Here is a 20,193-nt window from a genome sequence, read left to right as displayed (position 1 = left end):
GTACCAGGAGCTATCCACTGATTTCAAAGTTCATTACTGTTTTGCTTTTTTTTTTTTTTTTTTTAAATGAAAACAAACCTACTCCATATGATGGATAAAATCAGCATTTTGACAGATTAGTCAAATCAGCCTGTATGTGTCATATTCATTCCATGAGTTTCTGTGCACACACGGGATGGCAGAATTCAGTCCTTGGTTTGCTGCTGTCATTCTACTGAGACAGTACCTGCAGTGTACATTCTTTGGCTTTCAACTATCAAACATGGAGCATCTTATGCACCAAAGAATAGATCCGTATCATAATCCAAGGCAACAGGGAGCGCACAGGCCTAACATTCAAACTTAGCAACACTTTCATACTTAGACCTGGAAAAAAGGTTAAGGCTCAAGAAGAGTGGGAAACTATTTGAGACTACTGTCGAACAGCTGAGTGGAAAAATTACTTACATTTACTACTTGTTCTCCAAGTGCTCTGACTAAAGAGCAGGTCAACACAAAGTCTGGATTCAGGTGAAGGTAGAAAATGCATGTAATCAGCTCTGAGGTCTAACTGATCGTTTAATATTAACAAAGTAGCTGTAATAGAGCCGGTTCGCTTTGGCTCTATATAAGTAGAGCATAATTACTCCTCTGGAGATAAAAAGAAGCAGTCTACAACAAAAAACATCCACCTGACACGTACACTATGGCATCAGTAATGTTCAGGCACATGTTACAGTACCATTGCTTTTGTTATGGCTGAACCTCCCATGCAGAGAGGATTAACAGGAAACAGCTCATGGTGGCCTGGTATCTTCCAAATGTGTGTTTTCGGCCTCCTGTGACTTTTCATTTCTTAACCAACAGCCATATTAAGACAAACAGGTTGGAAGTACCATTGTAGAGGCAGTAGTTATTTAACACAGCTGCAGCTTTTAGCTTTCTAGCAATAGTGTGCAGTTTGTAAAGATTACTTTTTTTAACCAAATCTAACCTGAAGACAAAAATATTCTGCTGGTGCCCTTAATTTGGTTTTCTTAATGTATTTTAGTCTCAATGGAAACCATTTACACTTCACTGCAGGAATGCAGAAATGTAGCAATACTACTAATGCTGAAAATATTCTCCGTTTGCACAGTAACTACTTGTTAGTTTTCCTTCTCAAGTAGGGTAACTTGCCTTTAACACACACAGAGGGAAGATACCAATGTTCAGTACATTCCATTTCCTAAAAACAAATCAACGAACAAAAAAGCCCCAATTCCCACCCCACCCCCCAACATACCATTTGAAAATTAGCAATGCCTTAAATCCCTCAACTACTGTACAGAGACAGCCAGGGACAGAGCATTGAGACTTTTATTACAATTCATCCCTTGCCTGACGCAAAACAAAGCTATGCAGTGATTCCAGATCTCTCGTTCCGTTGTGTTCACTGACTTTCTTTCCACCTCGGAAAAGCAGAAGCGTAGGATATCCACGTACCTTCAAAAGACACACACACACAAAAATGAAACTTGTTACTGATTTCCAGACTCACTGGTATTTTTCTGACTCTGAAAAGCTACCAATGCACTCTAAACAAATAAGTCGATTTAATTTTAAAAAAGAAAAACAAAACAAAACAACCAAAAACAAAAAAAAGCATCAGAACTGTCACTGCCAACCTGCAATTTCTAAAAACTGTTAAGTGGGAAAATACATAGTACTCTAGGCTCTGCCATCAGCAACTTGAATGCCAACTTTATCTCCCATTGTGCGGCCACCAGATCCACAAGCCAATCTTTATTTTCTAGGAAGAGAACGTTTCAGTGGCTATACCACAAGACTGGTGGTTTCACAGAGGGATGCTGGTTCTCAAAGCAGGGACTCCTTCACCTTTTTCCAGTAGTGAGAATGACCAAGACTGAGCAAACTATCAATGAAAGAAACCGTGCCATCAGGTGCATTTCTGGGCTACATTTTGTTGTGTTTGCTAATGGAGAACACGGTTGTGCTGTCACCAGGCACCCACAACACAGCAGCCAGCTGGGCTGCATACTGGAGCTTCTAGCTTTGGTACACAATACCATCCAGTTCATTACAGCTCTTTCACACTTACAGAAAATCTGTTGCAGACGTTACGTTCTACAGTGCAGTCTACTTCTGCTATTTTGACATCAGTCAAACCTGGAAATTGCTCTTTGGCAAGGCTCTCCCAAGTCGGAGCCAAGTTCTTACAGTGACCACACCTAGAAACAAAGAAAGAAATTTGTTTAGCAGATACACCTTCCCGTTTATCTCTGTCTTACTGCAATATCTGCAAGTTTAACAAGCTGCCTTTCCTATCCCCTAATGATTTAGGCCTCCAACTCCCTTGCACTGTTATGTCAGTTAAATGAGCTAAAGAAACAGAAGAGAATGATATCCTCTAAGTACAACACTGAGGTAGTTCCATTCTCTTCTTCTGGAATGGTATTCTGGTTGTCAGCACTTCACAGAGAAAAACAAAACCAAATAAAGATGAGCACAGAGAATTTTTAAATGAAAAAACACAGTCACATAGATATGAACGTGTTTTGAATAAGAATGTTTGCAGTACTAATTAAGCCTTTCAAACAATGAATTAATTAATAATACTTCATCAGGTAGTATGTGCCATTTACACTTAGTTTAAATGGCTTGAGTTTAATTACCTAAATGAGATTTTGATTTCCCTACTGAATTTCCTCCAGTTCCCAATTGCCTCCTTGAGTAAAGTAGCAACTCCTGGTGCTGGAAATTCAATTTTAATAGACACATTTCTCAGCACAGATTCTCTGTTTGAGATACACACTGGTAGTTGAATGCACTTTTCCATTTAGAGTGCATTAACTTTCTGGGAAGAACTTTACTTTGAAGTTTAACTACTATCACTGTGCTTTCAGGTACAACCACAGTGGAGTGGTGTGGCAGTCAATAAGCATCATTTAGCAGAAGGAATATCAGACCCTATTCTGATTTGCATTATATACAGAATAGTTCCAGTAACATCGTCAACATAAAAAGCCTATTTCAACTTTATTCCCTCATGTTCTGGGATAAGGGAACATACTCTCCCTGTAGTAACACGAGAATACAGTCCACAGGGTACACACCAAAGGCCTAGTGTCAGAAGAGAAAATGATGTTGTAAAATGACAAGAATTATAGTAAAGTATTAATGTTGTTGATAGTTTGAACAGGGCTTGGCCAAGTTAATAACTTGAACTTCTTATTGCCTTCAAGAAGAACTCCCAAAGTGCTTCAGACTTTAAGGCTGCGCTCATTGTATTCTAACCAGCTGCACCTTAATTGGGTAATTAGAACAGCCCTTTAATTGCCCTGAAGCTAGATCAGGGCATTCACAAAAACAATGAAAGATGTCTCTGCTAAAGTTCACTTAATACAAGCCCTACATATGTTTAAACCACCTTGTTAATGTACAACAGTATAAAAGCATTTCTGACTATGCACAAAACTTAATGGAAACAGGATGATTTTTATGCTTATTATGCAAGTTAGCATGAATATTTAACCAAAACTAACTGAAGGACAGAACTAGCAAGCAATATAATAGTGTTTGCTCAGCCCAGTGAAAGTTAATTCACTTGGAAGAGAAAAAGGTGATTTACAGGCAGTGCACTGTAACTGTATACATAAGCATGACTTTGAGAGCTAAAACTGGATATCAGCTACATAAATATAAGCAGTATTTTCCTAAATGGTGGCTTCCTGAACTTCACAGCCAGGGAGAGCATACTGATTAAGAACATGATTCTTTCCAGCAACACCCCATCAGATTATCACAAGTTGGTTAAATTGCCATGCTATAAAGAAAATGTAAATATAGACTCTCAGTTGTTTTCAGTTATCTGTGATTTTTCTGTAAGATTCTCAGATGGCCAATTCCTTTATCTGCCAACAAGCTCTGGGTTCCAACTAGAATCTTTCAGCTTTGTGCACAGGTGTCAACTGAATACTGAATTTTAACAATGAGTTCTGCTGGTGGCATAGCAGAATGGGCACAGAATCAATCTCAGTCTCCTACAGTGCACAGAAAGGATAAAGGAAGTGAAGAGAGAGCAGTAAACAGAGTAAACGTGAAGGTGTGTGGAGTGGTGGGTGTTTCTTAACACAGTGGTGTCAGATACATACATTCCCACATCCAAAAGCAGATCTAGACATAAAACAGGCAGCAAATCATACTGCAGTAAGAGTGACAACACTGGAAAAAAACTGCATCATTTAGACTATACAGAAATGAAAGTTTCCCTAGTATTTCTTTCTTACAATCAGAAACACAGTCACACCTACTGGCAAGTTAAGAGGCAATATTTTGATACTCCTGAGTACATCTTAAAATAGGTTGCATTTTTGCCTGTGTTGCTTTGCAATAGTTATGATCTGCTGCCACAAATAAAAGATCTTTCTATATCCCTCGTGGGATGGCAGGTCTGAAATCAGAGATGCATTATCTTTCACACAGTGAAATTCAACTTAATTTTCTTCTATCCTCCCACACTAGGTTTCTTCTTCTTCATCCAGGAAATGGATGAGAAAGATAGCAAACAAATTTCCTGAAATTTCATCAGACATATATAGGATGAAGTCCAAAAACCAGAGAGAGAAACTTAAATAATTCTTTTAGTCTCAGAAAGGAAAATATTCTGTGCTTTTGTATTACTAGAGTCTTATCCCAGAATGAATGCCAGGCTCTGATGGACATGCCAGAAATGGCAGAGGCCAGATAGGAAGGACATCATTACTTTTTTTCCCCCGATGCTTTCAATTCAGCACCTACACCAACTGTATCAATCATTTCTACAACAGGTTGCTGTAAGAGTATATTACACAGAACATTTAATAAAGTGTTAAAGTTGTCACTTGTGCCAATTAATTTTTTAATCAGATATTTGAAGAGTGACAGCCCGTTATCCAAAGCTCTACAGTCTGTACCAATTTTCAGGTGCTCAAGTAATGCTTCCCAGAGAGGCTGGTTGTGGCACAGGGATCCCAATGGCTGGCACATTCTCCTTTCTCAACCAGCACTGCCAATAGCCTTCCTTCAGCTTACCCTAATCAAAGCATAGGAGCATGCTAAGCCTGTGAAGAAAGCTTTGCTCTCCTTGTTACCTGACATTAGCTGCAGGTTAACATGGTAAAGCCTCTCTCTCAGCCTTCCCACAGAGAGGAATCCCAGGAAAGCTAAAAGAGACCAAATTTTTGGCTGCAACTCTTGCCAACGCACTCATTTTTCAGTTAATTTGCACTTTAGATCTAGACAACAAATGCAGTACTACAGAGGAACTCAAAGGCCTGCAACAACTAATGCAGAGATTAAAATAATAACTCTGAAAAGGAGATACAAACTACTTACCATGGAGCATAGAATTTAATAAAGGTGATTCCCCTAGCAATGGTTTCATCAAAGTCTTTTTCAGAGAGAGAAAGCACTGTAGCCTGCTAAAAAAGGAAAGTAAAATCATTGTTATGTGTTTAACACTGGCCAAATGAGCATTTAACTACCTGAGAGGGAAACTCAAAGTGGGAAAGACAGCATTATTGATGGTATGAACAAGATTAAAAGCAATACACCTCACATCTACCCCTTAGCTGCTTTCCATCCTTACAGAGATCCATATCTGAAGAAATAACAGATCCCCATTTTCAGGGGATTCTACTGACAGGCAAATTTATCTGCTCATAAAAAAATAAATCACTTTTACTTCAATACGCTGTCATGCAAGCATTTCAAGAACAATGATGAGAGCAGTTGGCATAAAGCCTGTGATGGCTGATGGAGAGTTTGTTCCATGAGGAATTTATGTCATACTAGAGTTGTCTTGACAGCTGATCTCCCTCTGCTATATCCCTGTGTTGCACACACAGAGAAAGCTGTTACCAGAAACACATATCTCCTGGCAACACAGGCTGCCAGGAGAACATCACCACACCACAGTCACATGGATGCCATGAAGAATTTTTCCTCCTGATAACATCAGGAGCAATGGCACAGGAGAGATGGGAGGACTGCACACTGGTTAAAGACAGACTCACACATTGCATGAGAGCACAGAGCCATAACTAACTGGATTTTTGTGTGACACCTTTAGAGATGGGAGGGATTCAAAATAAATAAATGAGTGAATCTCATGCCTATAAAGGTTTCAAATTCAAATGAAAGCAAAACAAACACAAGAGAGCAGCTGCCAGGATTATCAATTCTGCAGTGAAAGTTTTACAAAGAGAAGCCAAAAAGAGACTTGAATGCAGACAATGACAGCATCTGTGTTGGTCATTCTGCCTTAACACATCTGGATCATTTTTGAGTACTTTGGGTAAGTGTGGCTGCTCTGAAGTCTGACAGATATAAAAGTTCAACTTTTGTGAAAAGACTGACATGTAGTGTGTCCATATAAAATAAGAACCCACACAAGGTTGGAACACAATATTGGAACACAGATTTGGAGTCAGAACTCATGGCTTTTGCTGCCTGTGGTATCAGCTGTGGCTGCTAATCACAGTCAGTGCTTCCCAGCTACATGGGCTAGAATCCTGTTCTCATGAGAAGAAAATCAGAACCAAGGTATCTAAGATGAACAACCAAGAAATTGTGGCAATACTGAGTTGAGATGTAAAGCTGCAAGGAAAAGTTCAGTTCTACACTGTATCTACTATTATTTAGCAAAAAAACCCTGCCTTCCTGTGGTCTTTTCCCTTTTGCATGTGCAGTAGTGTAGTCAAGGTGTAAGTGGGAATTTGCATCATATGTAGTTTATTTCTCTAAAAATAGAGTGAAGATTAATTACTTTCTGCATTGTACTAACACCAGGTTAACAGTTGTTAACATCTTCCAAATATGAGGTCAATTTAAAAAGAAAAAGTTGAGAAAGATGAAAATTGCATCTCTTAACATCACTACTTGAAAGCCACCTTATGTAAGATGAGCAACCCAACTGGAAGAAGCCAAATAGGAAAGGTAATATTCTCTTGTGAGAAGCTACATATAAGCTGTATTTACATTAGTAATATAAACTTTTTTAATTATGTAAGTACAATGTATATCACAAGGGAGTGTAAATCACCATCCCTTACTTTTTGGGCAGAATTGTTTTCCATGTTTGATAACATGGAACGCTTAAAAATTATCCCTATGGCAGATGAAATGCAGAAGTGATGAAAAAAGAGAGAATTACATGATGTGAAGCACAGCTATGCAAAGATGAAGAAGTTATTCCTGACAGTCCTTGGCAATATTCATAAACCCTCCAGCTGCTACAATAGGATTAAAATAAGCCTCAAAACCCAAGGAGTTTTATTGCCACAGTGCACACTGCCCTAAGACATTTAGATCAATCTTCATCGTCTTTGCTTGTTTGCTGTTTCTGCAGATAGTCTGTAAGAATGGAAATTTGGCTTTTTTTCAGTGGCTCAGCATTGTATGCCATCTCCTTGGGTTCAAGTGAGAATCTTGCAAGTGACATTCATCCCCCTAGCAACAAAGTGTGCTGGCATACATGGAGGTGCCAGTAGTTCAGCACACCAAAAAAGACCACGCTTACAACACTGTCTAAATCACTTATTGCAATCATTGAAATAAAAGGAGGTAGCTATTCATTACATTCTCTAATTCATCAGGTTAGTAAAAGTGTCAGTAAGATTTATGGTCGGATTCCCCTCACTAACTGCTGAAAAGAAAATTAAGAAAATACTGGCCCAGCTCACATCTAGAAATTGTGGGTCCAACAGAGAGAGAAACACATGGAAAACTTGGACAGGCTGCTGAAACTCTGTTAATACAGTAGCAGAGTGCAGGACAACCTACCTCAGCCTGGGTGGGTTCTGCAGGTGGCTGTGGGGCTTCTGTGGGTTTACTTGCTGGTGGTTCTTTCCCAGAGCTCTGTAGTTGGGAATCCACATACTCCTTCAAGGAATCAAAGTCCCTCTTCCCTTTATACTGGTCACCCTACAATTATCAAATAGCTTGTGTGAGTGTGAGCAGTTAATCCAGCACAGGTGTAGGTCGCTCCAAAAGTAACGCCTCCTATTTATTCCCATGGAAATGACAATGGCTACAAAGAGCACAATAACACCATTTGATACAGCAAATTCCCAGCTGCAAAACAATAACTATTAGTTCTGCATTTTTACCAGCGATGAACAAGAGCCTGCATGCCATGCTCATAAAAAATCTGCACCAGCAGTGGTGACCCACTGCCACTGCTGGAATGCCCTACCCAACAGTTCACTGTGCTACCTTCTTGTTCATATCCTTTACAGGACAGGGTCAATCCACATTCATTCCTCACAGGGCTTCTGCTTCCACCTCTAACCAACATGGGTGTTGTGATGCCAGTCAGTTATGACAGAATGGGTGACGGCATCACGGACAACAATGCTGGATGGCTGAACCAGCAGCCTTCCTCTTCCCCCATGTTACTGGTACAATAGAAGGACTTCCAGGAATCTCTGTGTTACATTATTGGAAAATTGCTGTTTTTGTGGGCTTTTTTTTTTTTTTTAAACTTTTAAATATATTGTATCAGCCCACAAACAAACATGTGATTATGATGGCAGAAAGTCACCAGGGAATACCAACACTGCCAGTGGAGACAGGCCAGTTTAACGTCAAGAGAAATACATTGTTCAGACAAATGGCTGAGATTCATATTAACCAAATACAATAGCAGTGATCTGAGTTCTTCCACTGTACCCTTTATTCACTGCAATTTAAACTTCAGTAATTATGAAAAAAAAAAAAGTCTGGCTTTTGAGAAAAAACACAGCTAACTTTTCAACGCTGAGCCATTACAGTTCTGGCAAGTTATCTTGCCCTTTGTAGCCATGTTAAGAATAAAAATAAAACAGTTGGAAAATCATGCTGGAGCAACAGCAGAACATTTCCTGTTCTTCAAACTAAATCCATGAACAGACTAAATTCTTACTAACTGAAAATACTTCTAACCTTGGATGTGCCATTTTGTCCAATTCGAGCTCTCTTTCAGTTACACCTGAAAGCAACACTACTATTCGTAGTATGTTTGCTGCTGTTCACGTATGCAGCATTAAAATATGCAGTATATAAATATTTTACTTTCCCCAAACTTCAGAACATGGTAATTCTGAATTTCTACAAGGGAAACATCAGCTGGGTGCACAAGACTCTCACTCACAGAGTCTGTATGAAGATTTCTATGAAGGAAAACTTTCATTCTCAGACATCACTCATTAGACTGGCATCACTTACAGACAAGAACCCTTTGATACATATTATGAAAATTGAATATATTTTTATTATTTCTATTTCATTTCGTGTTCTATAGGAGGTAGAGTCTTATGATAAAGAGAGAATTCCTCTCACATTAGCATCTCTCTCACATTAGCACACTTCAAGATACTGCTTTCAGATTTATGAACACCGTTCAGTTGTTTGCAGAGAACACTGAGCAAAACGTTCCAAGTTTTACTTGTGGATCAAGTATATCTCTTCTAGTACTGGTTTGAACCTGCAACATCTTTTGTGTCACAAGTGGACTTTCATATATGACCACTTGATCTTTTTTCTCAGGATCCAAGCGTAGTCCATGTATTATTCAGGAAAAAACAGTCTGATCTTTTGCTGAGCTAGCAGACTCACCTTTTCACCATTTCTAAACCAGAGGAGTGTAGGATAGCCACGAACTTGATTTTCAGAGCAGACCTCATAATGCTGGGTACAGTCGACCTACATTTAAAAAAAAAAATAATTATAAATCATTCAGTGTGTAAAATAAACACACAATAAGCATTAGAGCATCAGAAATCCCAGAAAAATACATGAACAGTCAATACATAGCTTGGCAAAAGCCAGTGCCGAGTCTTTTCTTGAGAACAGTTATTTCAGCCTTCCAAATAGTGTCTTGGTTGTGTCACCGGGAGGCTATGTGTGTTTTTGCTTTTATTTCAAGAGGGACAACAGAGGGAGGGAGGGGTGGATAAAACAGCAAAGAAAATAATGGGAAAATAAATATTCTAGTTAAATACTTGGAATATTAACATGCAAGAGCTTTTAAAAAATGGATAAGCCAATATATCTTCACCTAAAAGCAAGACTACTCTTTGCAATCAGAAGACATGTCAACAGCTAGCAACTTAACTTGACTCCAAAGGAAATTCCACGTGTGTAGCACCATTCAATTCTAATTAGTCATAAACCAATCTATAAAGTTACCTGCTCATAACCTTTTCTGAAGCAAAGCAAACAGACAACTTAGGCACTTAAGTCTTTGCTCTACACTCGGATTTTGAATTTTACATTAGAAATACTTTGACCCAGATCGCTGAAGATCAGTTCTAAACATTCAACACAACCATGCCAGCAGATAGCACTGCTGCTAAGACACTATTTCCCCAGATTACAGAAAGGTCATGGTTGAATCTTCTTAGAAACAGCTGTATTTCCTGTTTAATTACAGACCTACTTAGCCAACACATTTCAAATAGTTTCATGATGTATACAGTTAAACAAAACTGACTAAGCATGGAGACAAATCTCAGTGGCTTTATCAGAGAGCAAATATCAGCAACAGGGACAACTGTGAACACAACAGACAATTGAATATGACTTCTGAAAGTTTTTGGTTTATATTCCTCTGGATAATAGAATGGTAACTTCAAGAAGATAGTTAAGCTAAGCAATGATTTTATCAGGCACTCCACGTTCTCAAAAATTAATCAGTGTTTACAAATTTGGTGCAAAGGGTATCAAAGGAATATTAGTTTCTGATACTTTATTCTCAGAGAGGAGTGTATTTTATATCAACCTGATCACAAAAGTAGATACATGTCTTCTCTAGAGTTTAACCATGCTCATCTGCTCTCTGCATATATGGCATATCTGAATTAGCAATTATCAAAGCATTTCATAGGGAAAAGAAAGTCAAGTTCATCACCCCTAGTAACAGCTGAAAATACTGTGAGAGCAGAGACATGAGATTGCTGGTTTCTTGTCTCTCTGCAGGACAGACAAGCACTGCTAAGCATCATGCAGGCTTTCAGACCAGTGAACCTATCTGAAAGCTTAAGGATATGGAAATTGAGCCCTGTCAGCTTTCCACTAGTGACACTTCCAGGGAGATTCACATCATTAGCGACCTGAACTTAGGTATGGGTCAGCAAATAAAGCCAGTAACTAGAATTGCCAGACCACCTCCATACCTCTGCACAGAAGTCACTCCATGTACAAATATCAAGCTCCCATGGTAAATACACCACAGAATCTGGTTATCATCCCTAAGGGAAATAGTAAAGCAGGACAAGATATCAGTTTTTAGGGTGGGAGACCCCCTGAAAACTTTAGAAAGCTCAATGGGGATAAACAGGAAAAATTTAAGAAGTATGCAGACTTATTTCCAAATCTCTCTGAAACACAGGGAGGAGTATGCAATGTTTCTAACAAGTTGTTCTTGCTTAAAATGAGGGAGTCCTGTTAACTGTAACTAAACAACCATTTCTTCCAACATAAAGTAGAATACTGAATGTGCGAAAAGAAAATAACCATCATAAAATTGAAATAGGAACTATGAATATAAAGAGATTTAAAAGTTATTATTTGCAAATCACAGAATGAACAGCATGGCAGTTGACTGAAACATCCGTATGCACAAAGTATCTTCAAATTAAGAAAAGAATATGTCACCTACCTTGCCAATCTTTACAGTTTCTGAATGTTCAAAGGCTAGAGCCAGCTGTTCCCAAGTTGGGGCCAAAGCCTTGCAGTGACCACACCAAGGGGCAAAGAATTTGATGAAGTGATTACCTTTGAAGTCAAAGAAAAAGATTTAACTCTTTTGGAATTAATTTGGCTGCCATTAAAGGCTAGGTATTAATCTCTGTCTGCAAATTTATCATGGTATTTCCTGGGTTAAAGATAGGAAATACTGTGAATTAAAAGCCAGGGCAGAGTATTTCAGCAATTAGGTTTTCAAAACTGTATGCAGTGTTGCCAATTTCCCTGAAGATCCAAACAGTTTTACAACCTCAAGCCAACAACTGAAGTATTAGAACTACAGCACCAAACCTAACAGTTTTCTAGAATATCTAATTCTACTATGTCAATCACTTGCCCTGTTACAGAGTAGAAAGAACCAAGGCATATGTATTTATAACAGCATCAAGCAAAGTATAAATTAGACTTCAACTTACAAATTTCTAGGCAAACACCATCACTTTTTGTCCATGAGCTGCCTAAATAATTTTCTTCATCTTACTGTTTTTTCTCTCTGTTTCTACCTTGCAAAAACTGCTGCCTCTGTAGAATTTCATGGCATTTTACATAGAGGAGAGTCTCACTACTGCCTCACACTAATATATTGTTTAAAATTATTACCCTAATTGCAGATTACCAGAATATGTAATATCCTTTAATGAGAATTACTATTAATTCAAGTTGCTGCCTGCTTTTGCACACATCAAAGCAATGCTCTTTTAATACAAAATAAAAATGAATTTAATTAAACCAAAAAAAAACCCAACTTAATTTGAAGGAAAAAAACAGTGATTGTGGGAAAACTTTTTTTAAACAGAATTACAATCCTTTGAGAACCACTGTGGGGGTTAGAATTTCTAGAGTTTCTGGTTCAGGGGGTTGTTCACAGAAGAAAGACAAGAGATACCTCAAAATCACTAGGAAATGTAAGCTGCAAAAGTACTTTAGTCTTAACTTGCCTATTCTGCATCAGGAATACCTTCAGAAATGTTTGACTAGCTCTGCTTTGATCAAGTAAAGACCATACTGAAATTTCTCACGAATTAATTAAGAACATACAGTCAAAAGCAGCTATTTTGAATCATTTACTCTGCGATACACTCTCCTCTGATTGAGAGAAAATAAACGTATCTTTTAACCCTAGTGCACAAAAAAGGTAGATAGAAACTATTTTTAAGAACCAAAGTCAACCTTCCAAGTGGAACTCCTAAGCCTTCAGCTAAATTTAAGCACTGCTGAAGTCAAGAGAGGACAACAGCTTTACAGATGTTTCAGATGCTTTCATAAAGCTGCTCGACTATCAGATATCACCGTGAGAATACCTCCTCCAATGGTATATGAAAGCCAATGGATACATCTTAAAACATTCATGCATGCACTGAACTTAACAACTGACAAAATCTGCTCAAATTGTTTAATGCTTAGTGTTTCCCTGATGGCTGAATGAAGAATCTATTGTAATTTCCATGTAATTCTCTGATAAGGCACACACATAGGGAAATTTGCTGCAGAAAATCCTCCTTTACACTTAACGTGTTTCTAATTAATTAATTGGTTTCTTCAGGAAGCTTTAGTGTCTGTTTCATTCACATCATCACATGGGCACAAACAGTTCATTTAATCTGGCCTTAACTCTACTGTCTTCTGGTTGGAGTGCCATTCTTCTTTCTATTGGTGTGCAAAGTGTACATAAATAAACTACAGCATTTTTTACACAGCATGTAGGTTCATCCTCTTTACTGAGGCATTATTGGAAAATTAATTGGGAAGGAGGTACGATAAGAACTCATGTTTCTGCTTCACACTTCCCACTAGGTAAGTCTCTGTAAACAAGTATCTCATGCTTATGAAAAAGGTTACCTTCTGCTATGTGCGTCTTGAAATTTTCTGCTGAGAGTTCATACATTCCCTGCTTAGGTTCAGGAGCTTTTGGTGGTTCCACAGTAGATTCTGGATCCTATTCAAGTGGGAAGTACATTTCATGAATTAGTTAAGCATTTAATGTAAACTTATTAAAAATATCACTGCTTGTGTATAATCATTTCCTAATTGTGCTCAGCATGTAGTTTTATCTTGATTAGCAACAGCAATTAAGAATTTAGTTTTAGGCAAGGCTTGTCTAATATGTATAAGTGCTAAACTCAACAGTTCTCCTAGAGATGATATTAGTTTAACTTATTTAACCAATTAGTTTAATCCCTTTCTGTAGACTACAACATTATCAGCTAATAATCAAGCTAAAGATAGCATCCCACATTGTTAAGAGGAAATTATGCAATTTATCCTGTATTATAGACAAGTCACTTTTCTTACTCCAGAGATATTATAGCCTAAAGGTGTTAAATGAATTGACATAAAGAATTCAATCTTCAAATATCAAAATGCTAAACATTAAAAACTGCACTATGTACTTCCTGTAGTTTTAAATACAGGAACAAAAAGGCAGCTCATAGGATATCAGATTTTATTATTATTCTAATTTATCTGGAAGCTGCTCCACATCGTTTTCTCACCTGACTTTTATTCTCAGGAGCAGATTTTCTGCCAGAGAGTGAAACCTAACCTATAGATAGATCAGCAAGTCTGCAGAAGGAAATATTTCCTTTTCCTATTCCCCTTTTACTTACAGATGGTTCCCCATTTAGTTTTTCCAACATCCAGTTTTCCAGCGCCTGGAAGTCTCTCGGGCCTTGGTATTTCAGAGGTTCTTGTCCTGGTTTAAGCAGCTTTAAACTGAAGGATTAAAATGTAGAAAAGAGTGAGGTAAAAATTTACACATGTGAAACATTCCAAGGAAGTTAAGACGCTTTATTAATTCACAGCAATTCAGCTCAGGCTGCAGCAACAGCTCTCTTGATTATTCCCAATTATTCATTTCAACATCACACACCTTCCTCAACTTGAAGGGTAACTTCTAGAACTTAGGACACTTTTTTTCATTCCCACATCAACTTTTACAAGGGATTTAAAAAACAGCTAGTTTTGCTTTCTTCTTTAGATGTTTTTTTTTCTCTTCTCATTCCACAAGTTGTAAAGAAGTGAACATATGAAAAGTGCTGAAAAGCAACACAATGCAAGTGATATTACGTCTCCCAAGATGATAATAGATAACCATTCAATTCTTCCTTACTCAGAGTCTCTGCCATTCTTTCTATTTTTGTAAGGAATGGTGCCACAACATAAACTATGCAAACATACAAATGCAACCAGTGTTTGCTTCTGGGGATACTAAAATAAAGTTGTAACATTCATTGTTTCTTGGCATTTTAGTATTTAGTTTCTTGGTATATTAGTGGAACTAAGCCACAGATTGCCCTTAAGGACAATTCCTATTTCAATGAGGACTTTGCTATTTATAACTCTCAGCTTCTAATCAGTGGCACTCATCTGCGTCAAAGCAAGTGTAGCCACGGGCGGATGTCAAGTTCAGTCTGTTGCTGAGGTCAGCAGTCACACCAGACAAAGAGAGCCCAGGGAAGGAAACTGAAAAGCATGGGCTGTGGAAGGTGCTTGAGAACAGGGTACTATGAGAGGGAGGAGGACAATTCTGGACTTTTATTTAAACAGTCATCTCCAAGACATAAAACAGTTTCCTCGGAAGAAAGAAAAGTAAGAGTAGCATATATATCACATCATACTTGGCAAGACAGTAAAAAGGATTAAATGGAATATAAGAGATTCACAGGGCTACAGAGAAAAACTACCAAAACACAGAGCTTAGAAGTTAGCTTCAACAAGTTGGCAGAAGATCATGGAAAACTAAAACAGAATGACACAGGACCAGATCTCCTTCTATACTTACGTAGGGTATCCGCGGACGCCAAATTCAGAGCACAGAGGAGTGTCTATAGTACAATCCACTTTAACAACATAGACCTGTGGGTTTTCCATGTTGTTGTATTTATCTCCCAGATCATTCCAAGTTGGCTGGAGACGCTGGCAATGTCCACACCTGCAACAGAATGGACAAAATATTTCCTTACAGTTGCTCCCTTTAGAAGGGAAGGGATCTTTGGAAAAGCCATATGCAAAATAATCAGAGATGTTGATACATTTAAAAATAGCTAAGTTGGACATCTTCCATACTCAAACACTGCTACAGTAAGTAACTGTGAATAGTACCATGTATCGTGTGACAACACTGCAAATGCCTTGTAAAAAACGTTAAGAGAAAGCCTATTGAGCACCCTCTGAACCTAGTGATGCTATTAAGAAAAGCAGTCTGCATTTCCCAGCTGCCTAGAATTAAAATCACACGAGGCTGACCAGCTTTCTATACTCTCCAACATTTGAAAATACCATGTCTTTTATGCAGCAGGAAAGAAGTCTTTTCAGAAGGATTTCCATTTCTCTTTAATGGCTGCTTTTGCCAATCCTTCAGTACATCTAGAAATACACAACTGGATTAATCACAAAACTATTCGACTAGTATGGAAGCTGTTTTTGCCTTTGACATCTACATGTCTACTTTTTAACAATTGAAACAGCATTAGGATGTCAGAGGAAGTTGTTTCTTACTCCCTTCAGATCTGCCATTTAAAACAACTTCACTCATACAATTGGCTCTGAGCCCACTCATAGAAAATGGATTCACACCTTTCCAGCTTCTCTGATTCATTAAGACAAAAAAAACCTCACCATCTTTCAATATCAATAAGATTCTGTTGCAGTTGGTCACACTGGGGGCATATATTCCCACCACATAGAGGAATGTAACCTCATTCTGAATTATAATGGTGAAGGAATGCAATGTGCTATTACTAAACTTAATATTCTTTAAATATTTAACTTCAGACTGAACACTCAACTCCTCATGGAGCTCCAAGAGGATGACTTGGGATTCTTAGTGAATACTGACTGGTGCTTAGTAACTGAGAATAGAAACCTGTGAAAGGAAATCTCAACTAATTCACACTTTACTGCTTTATTCATATTTAACACTGTGATCTCTGCTTTACACAGTTTACCGTTCCCTTCTTTCTTCAGATTACATGAGCTGAAACTGAAAATAAAGCAGGAAAACAGCTCAAATCTAAATCAGAAACAAACTAGTTAGTCATTCTCGGTTTTCATAAAAATTCAGTTTATATTTAAAGAAGTAAAAGGCAAGACTGTCCCTCCAATACTCCCTTCTAGAATGCCTAAGACATAACTGGAGACTATATAAATCTGAGAACTCAAAACCAAAGACAGCAAGCCTGTATAACATTATGCATCTCTCTTAGTCCCATGTACATACACAGTTATCATCCCCATTTTATATCAGTGGGACTGGAAGAGAAGAACAGCCAGCAGGGATGGTAGAGAGCAATCAACAAGCAGCTCTGCCTTTCCTTCCCTACATAATCTCTGTTTATACAGATAAATCGATATGCAAAAGAGATGCTATAAAAAAGATTCAGATTGCTGAGAACAAAACAAAACAAAAATCCTTCTTCGTGTACACTACTAACACCAGGACATAAGGAGAGAACATTTTTTTTTTGTAAGAGTCTGCAGATAGGTTGCTCATTTGAACTCTAAGCAATGTGGGCTCCAAGTGCTTGTGTCTGGAGATTATTTTGCTGTGGCAGTATCTAGGGAATACCATGCATGCTGCTTTACCTCACACTGATAGATCAATGCTCCTCTTACAGTATCAGTGCTTCTCCCCTGGAAGACCTGACGGCGGACTTCCTAGGCTAGGGGTAGCTAGTGAGGAACAAAGACATTTTTGGATGTCACCAGCACATCCACAGTTCTGCACTTAGCTAGGGTAACTCCGCAGCAAGACATGATGCAAATCATCACCTAATAACTTAAAAACACCCACATACTCTAGGTTAGGTAGGTATAATGGTGCAAGCATCCTAGGACCAACCCCCTCTGCACAAATGAGTCCAGCCAAGATCAATTCCAGTCAAGAGATTTCAGTACAACCACAACAAACTCTGGCAATCCAGCATGCTAATGCTTCAGTTCGGTGGACTTCCAGAATATGCTAAAAGATCACAGTGGTCAAAATAAAGCAATGAAACTGCTCATCTGAGAGTCCTTCCAACTAAGGAATCGGGGAAACTTCCCTTTTTTATAGGCACACAACTGGCTAGGCCAAAATCTTAAGATATTTAGTGTCACTGAGAGGCAAACCTGTTCAAGCGTAGATACCAAGGAAGACAAAGCGATGATCAAAAATCTGATGGCAAATGACCTGGAGTGCTTTTTCTTTATTTATTTGTATTGGCCCACAGTATTTGAAACAAGTGTGAGACCTTATTGGTACTGCTTCTATGAGAACAGGAAGAGGGAGGCCCATGGCAGTGTTTGTTTGAAGAATTCTGCAGAAGAGGTTGATCCTGTCTATCTTAACTCATTGGCAGCCTTCATTATCTAACATTACCAACATCTGTAACAATCCAAAAGAAAATTCAACTGAACGTTGTAGAGTTTGCTAGGCTTCTGCCTCACTAACTAAACAGAGCAGTGCCAAAATGTCAGTGAGAAGCACAAGGAGATTAGCACATTAGAATCAACTAGCAGTATGGCTGGAGGTTCTATTAGAAGAGTCTACAGTCTACTCTGAGGCTGTTAGACTACCATCTGATATCATGGCAAGGCCAGAGCTCTCTCTGATACAGTGAGGATGTGAAGCATATGTTGGACTCTGCAATGGCCTTTTTGGCACAGGGTCTCCTACAACTGTGATCCAAGACAAAAGTCCATGTGGCTTCAGAGATGCCTGTGAAACAGTCAGTTGAAGCTTGAAGAGATGCAGATATTACCTCCTGAGCACTCCTACTCTGCATAGCAATTTCTTTGACCTTACTCTCAAAGATCCTTCACCAGCAAGTTGGGCTTCCTCTGTTTTGTAACTTTCAGAGAGCAAAGGAAGATATCTGGTCTTTCAAGCTTTTGCTTAACATCTCTGTATGTCATAAACAAGCTGATGGCAGTAACAAAAAAAAAAAAAAAAAAAAAAAAAGCAATTCATTTTTTAAAGGAAATACTTCTCTAGCTTTGATTTCAAAGAGTATCATGACATAAGCGTGCCTCAATGGCACCAGGTACCAAAAGGTTAGCTTTGGACCAAAACGTACCTATTGCAAAGACATCCTTCCATTATCTCAACCTAAGAAAACTCGGGGAGAAAAAAAAGCAGCCCTAACAACAAAACTTGCAATAACACTACAGGATAAGTCAGAGATAGATAAAAAAAAAAAAAAAGGGGAGAACGAAGAAGAAAAGGAGAACAAGAGCAACCACTGGAGAGGCCCAGAGATGAGAACTACTGTCCCACTGACTGCTGTAATGCCCATCCAAGTCCTGTTCTCAGCCTCTACCCGACTATTCTCGTGCCAAACATGCCAGCCTAGAACAAGAACCTAGCAAATATCCTGCACACGTGGTAGCTCCCCAGCTCTGCTAATACTACCTGTGGCCTTCGGGACTTCTTCTACTGCTTGAAGGCTTTCATTTCTACTACTTTTGCAGCAAACTTATCCTCACATCTGCAACAGCAAAGAGGACTAAACTTCTTCAAGAAAGTATCTACAGGGCCGGGGACGTGCAAGTCAGCAAACCCTCCGTTTCGCTGGCACAACAAAAGCCCTCGGTCTGTGTGCAAAGCTGCTGCAGGCTCCCTGCACGGCTCCCCGTCCCACCGCCGAGACAGGGCTGCTCCGCTCCATCCCCATCCAGCCTAGCCGCCTCCCCTCGGCGGAGGGTCGCATTTCAGGGCCGGAGGTCGCGCTTGGGGTGCGGCGATTCGCACCAGGCTTCACCCCGTCCCCGGCCCGGCCCTCCGCGGCCGCCATTCACCACGTGTGCCGCCCCTCGCCCGGCGGAAGGCGCACGGAGCGACCCCGCGGCCTCCCCGGCCCGGCCGCCTCCCGGCGCCACGTCAACGGGGGAAGAGGCGGGCTGGGAGACGCCGCGCAGGGCCGGGCCGAGCCGAGCCGAGCCGTGCCGGCCCTCCCGGCGCTCCGATACCCACCACGGGGCGAAGAACATGACGAAGTGCGGGGCGGCGGCGGCGCCGTGCCGCAGCATCTCGGCGCTGTAGAGGTGCCGCGCGTGCGGGTCCGCCTCCGGCTCCGCGCCCGGCTCCGGCTCGGCGCGCACCGACCCTCCGCAAAGCACGGGGCCGAGCGCGGCCCAGGCGAGCAGGCGGCACCAGGCCGGGCCGGAGCGCAGCGAAGCCATGGCAGCGACGAGGCGGCGAGCGGCGAAAAGCCCCGGGCGGCCGCCGCCTCCCTCCCTGCCCGCCCGCCGCCGGCCCCGCCCTCTGTGCCGCCCGCCCCGCCAGCCTTCGGCCCGGCACCGGGCTGCGTGGGGAAGTCGGGTGGGTGAAAAGGGGCAAAAGATGAAAGCTACGCCTAATTTTATTCCAGACGTTCAAATTAGCTTTGAAAGATACGGCCTCTTCCAAAAATCTTTATGAGTGAAGCGATTGCAAGATGCCGGTACTGTATTTACCACCAAGCTTGAAAA

The 20,193-nt window shown here is 40.0% G+C and overlaps 1 protein-coding gene across 2 annotated transcripts; it reads right to left on the bottom strand.

Annotated features, from left to right (window-relative positions):
* Positions 1-39: 39 nt before the first annotated feature.
* On the bottom strand, positions 40-19,945 carry TXNDC5 (thioredoxin domain containing 5). 2 transcript variants are annotated; one of them, XM_031589339.2, is made up of 10 exons: positions 19,697-19,945; positions 15,527-15,676; positions 14,352-14,457; positions 13,585-13,681; positions 11,660-11,775; positions 9,616-9,702; positions 7,804-7,944; positions 5,356-5,438; positions 2,081-2,210; positions 40-1,464 (listed from the first exon to the last, which is right to left on the bottom strand). In XM_031589339.2, the coding sequence occupies exons 1-10, from the start codon at positions 19,903-19,905 to the stop codon at positions 1,342-1,344; spliced, it is 1,242 nt and encodes a 413-aa protein (XP_031445199.1). In that variant the 5' UTR covers positions 19,906-19,945; the 3' UTR covers positions 40-1,341. The 2 variants fall into 2 exon arrangements, with proteins under 2 accessions (XP_031445199.1, XP_031445198.1); XM_031589338.2 differs by having other exon boundaries at positions 5,356-5,441; positions 19,697-19,943.
* Between the last annotated feature and the right edge of the window lie 248 nt (positions 19,946-20,193).

The sequence above is a fragment of the Phasianus colchicus genome, chromosome 3 (genome assembly GCF_987193195.1).
Source record: "Phasianus colchicus chromosome 3, bPhaCol1.hap1.1, whole genome shotgun sequence".
Taxonomy (NCBI): domain Eukaryota; kingdom Metazoa; phylum Chordata; class Aves; order Galliformes; family Phasianidae; genus Phasianus; species Phasianus colchicus.
The sequence above is the reverse complement of the archived record's forward strand: the minus strand, read 5'-3'. Positions and strand labels throughout refer to the sequence as shown.

Bases quoted from the DNA above. Each gene is read 5' to 3' on its own strand.
- TXNDC5 (XM_031589338.2), bottom strand. From the start codon at position 19,905: ATGGCTTCGCTGCGCTCCGGCCCGGCCTGGTGCCGCCTGCTCGCCTGG. The intron at 11,776-13,584 runs GTAACCTTTTTC...TTGACTTCAAAG, and splicing joins CAAGACGCACATAGCAGAAG to GTAATCACTTCATCAAATTC. The intron at 5,442-7,803 runs GTAGGTTGTCCT...TTCCTTTTTTAG, and splicing joins CAGAACCCACCCAGGCTGAG to CAGGCTACAGTGCTTTCTCT.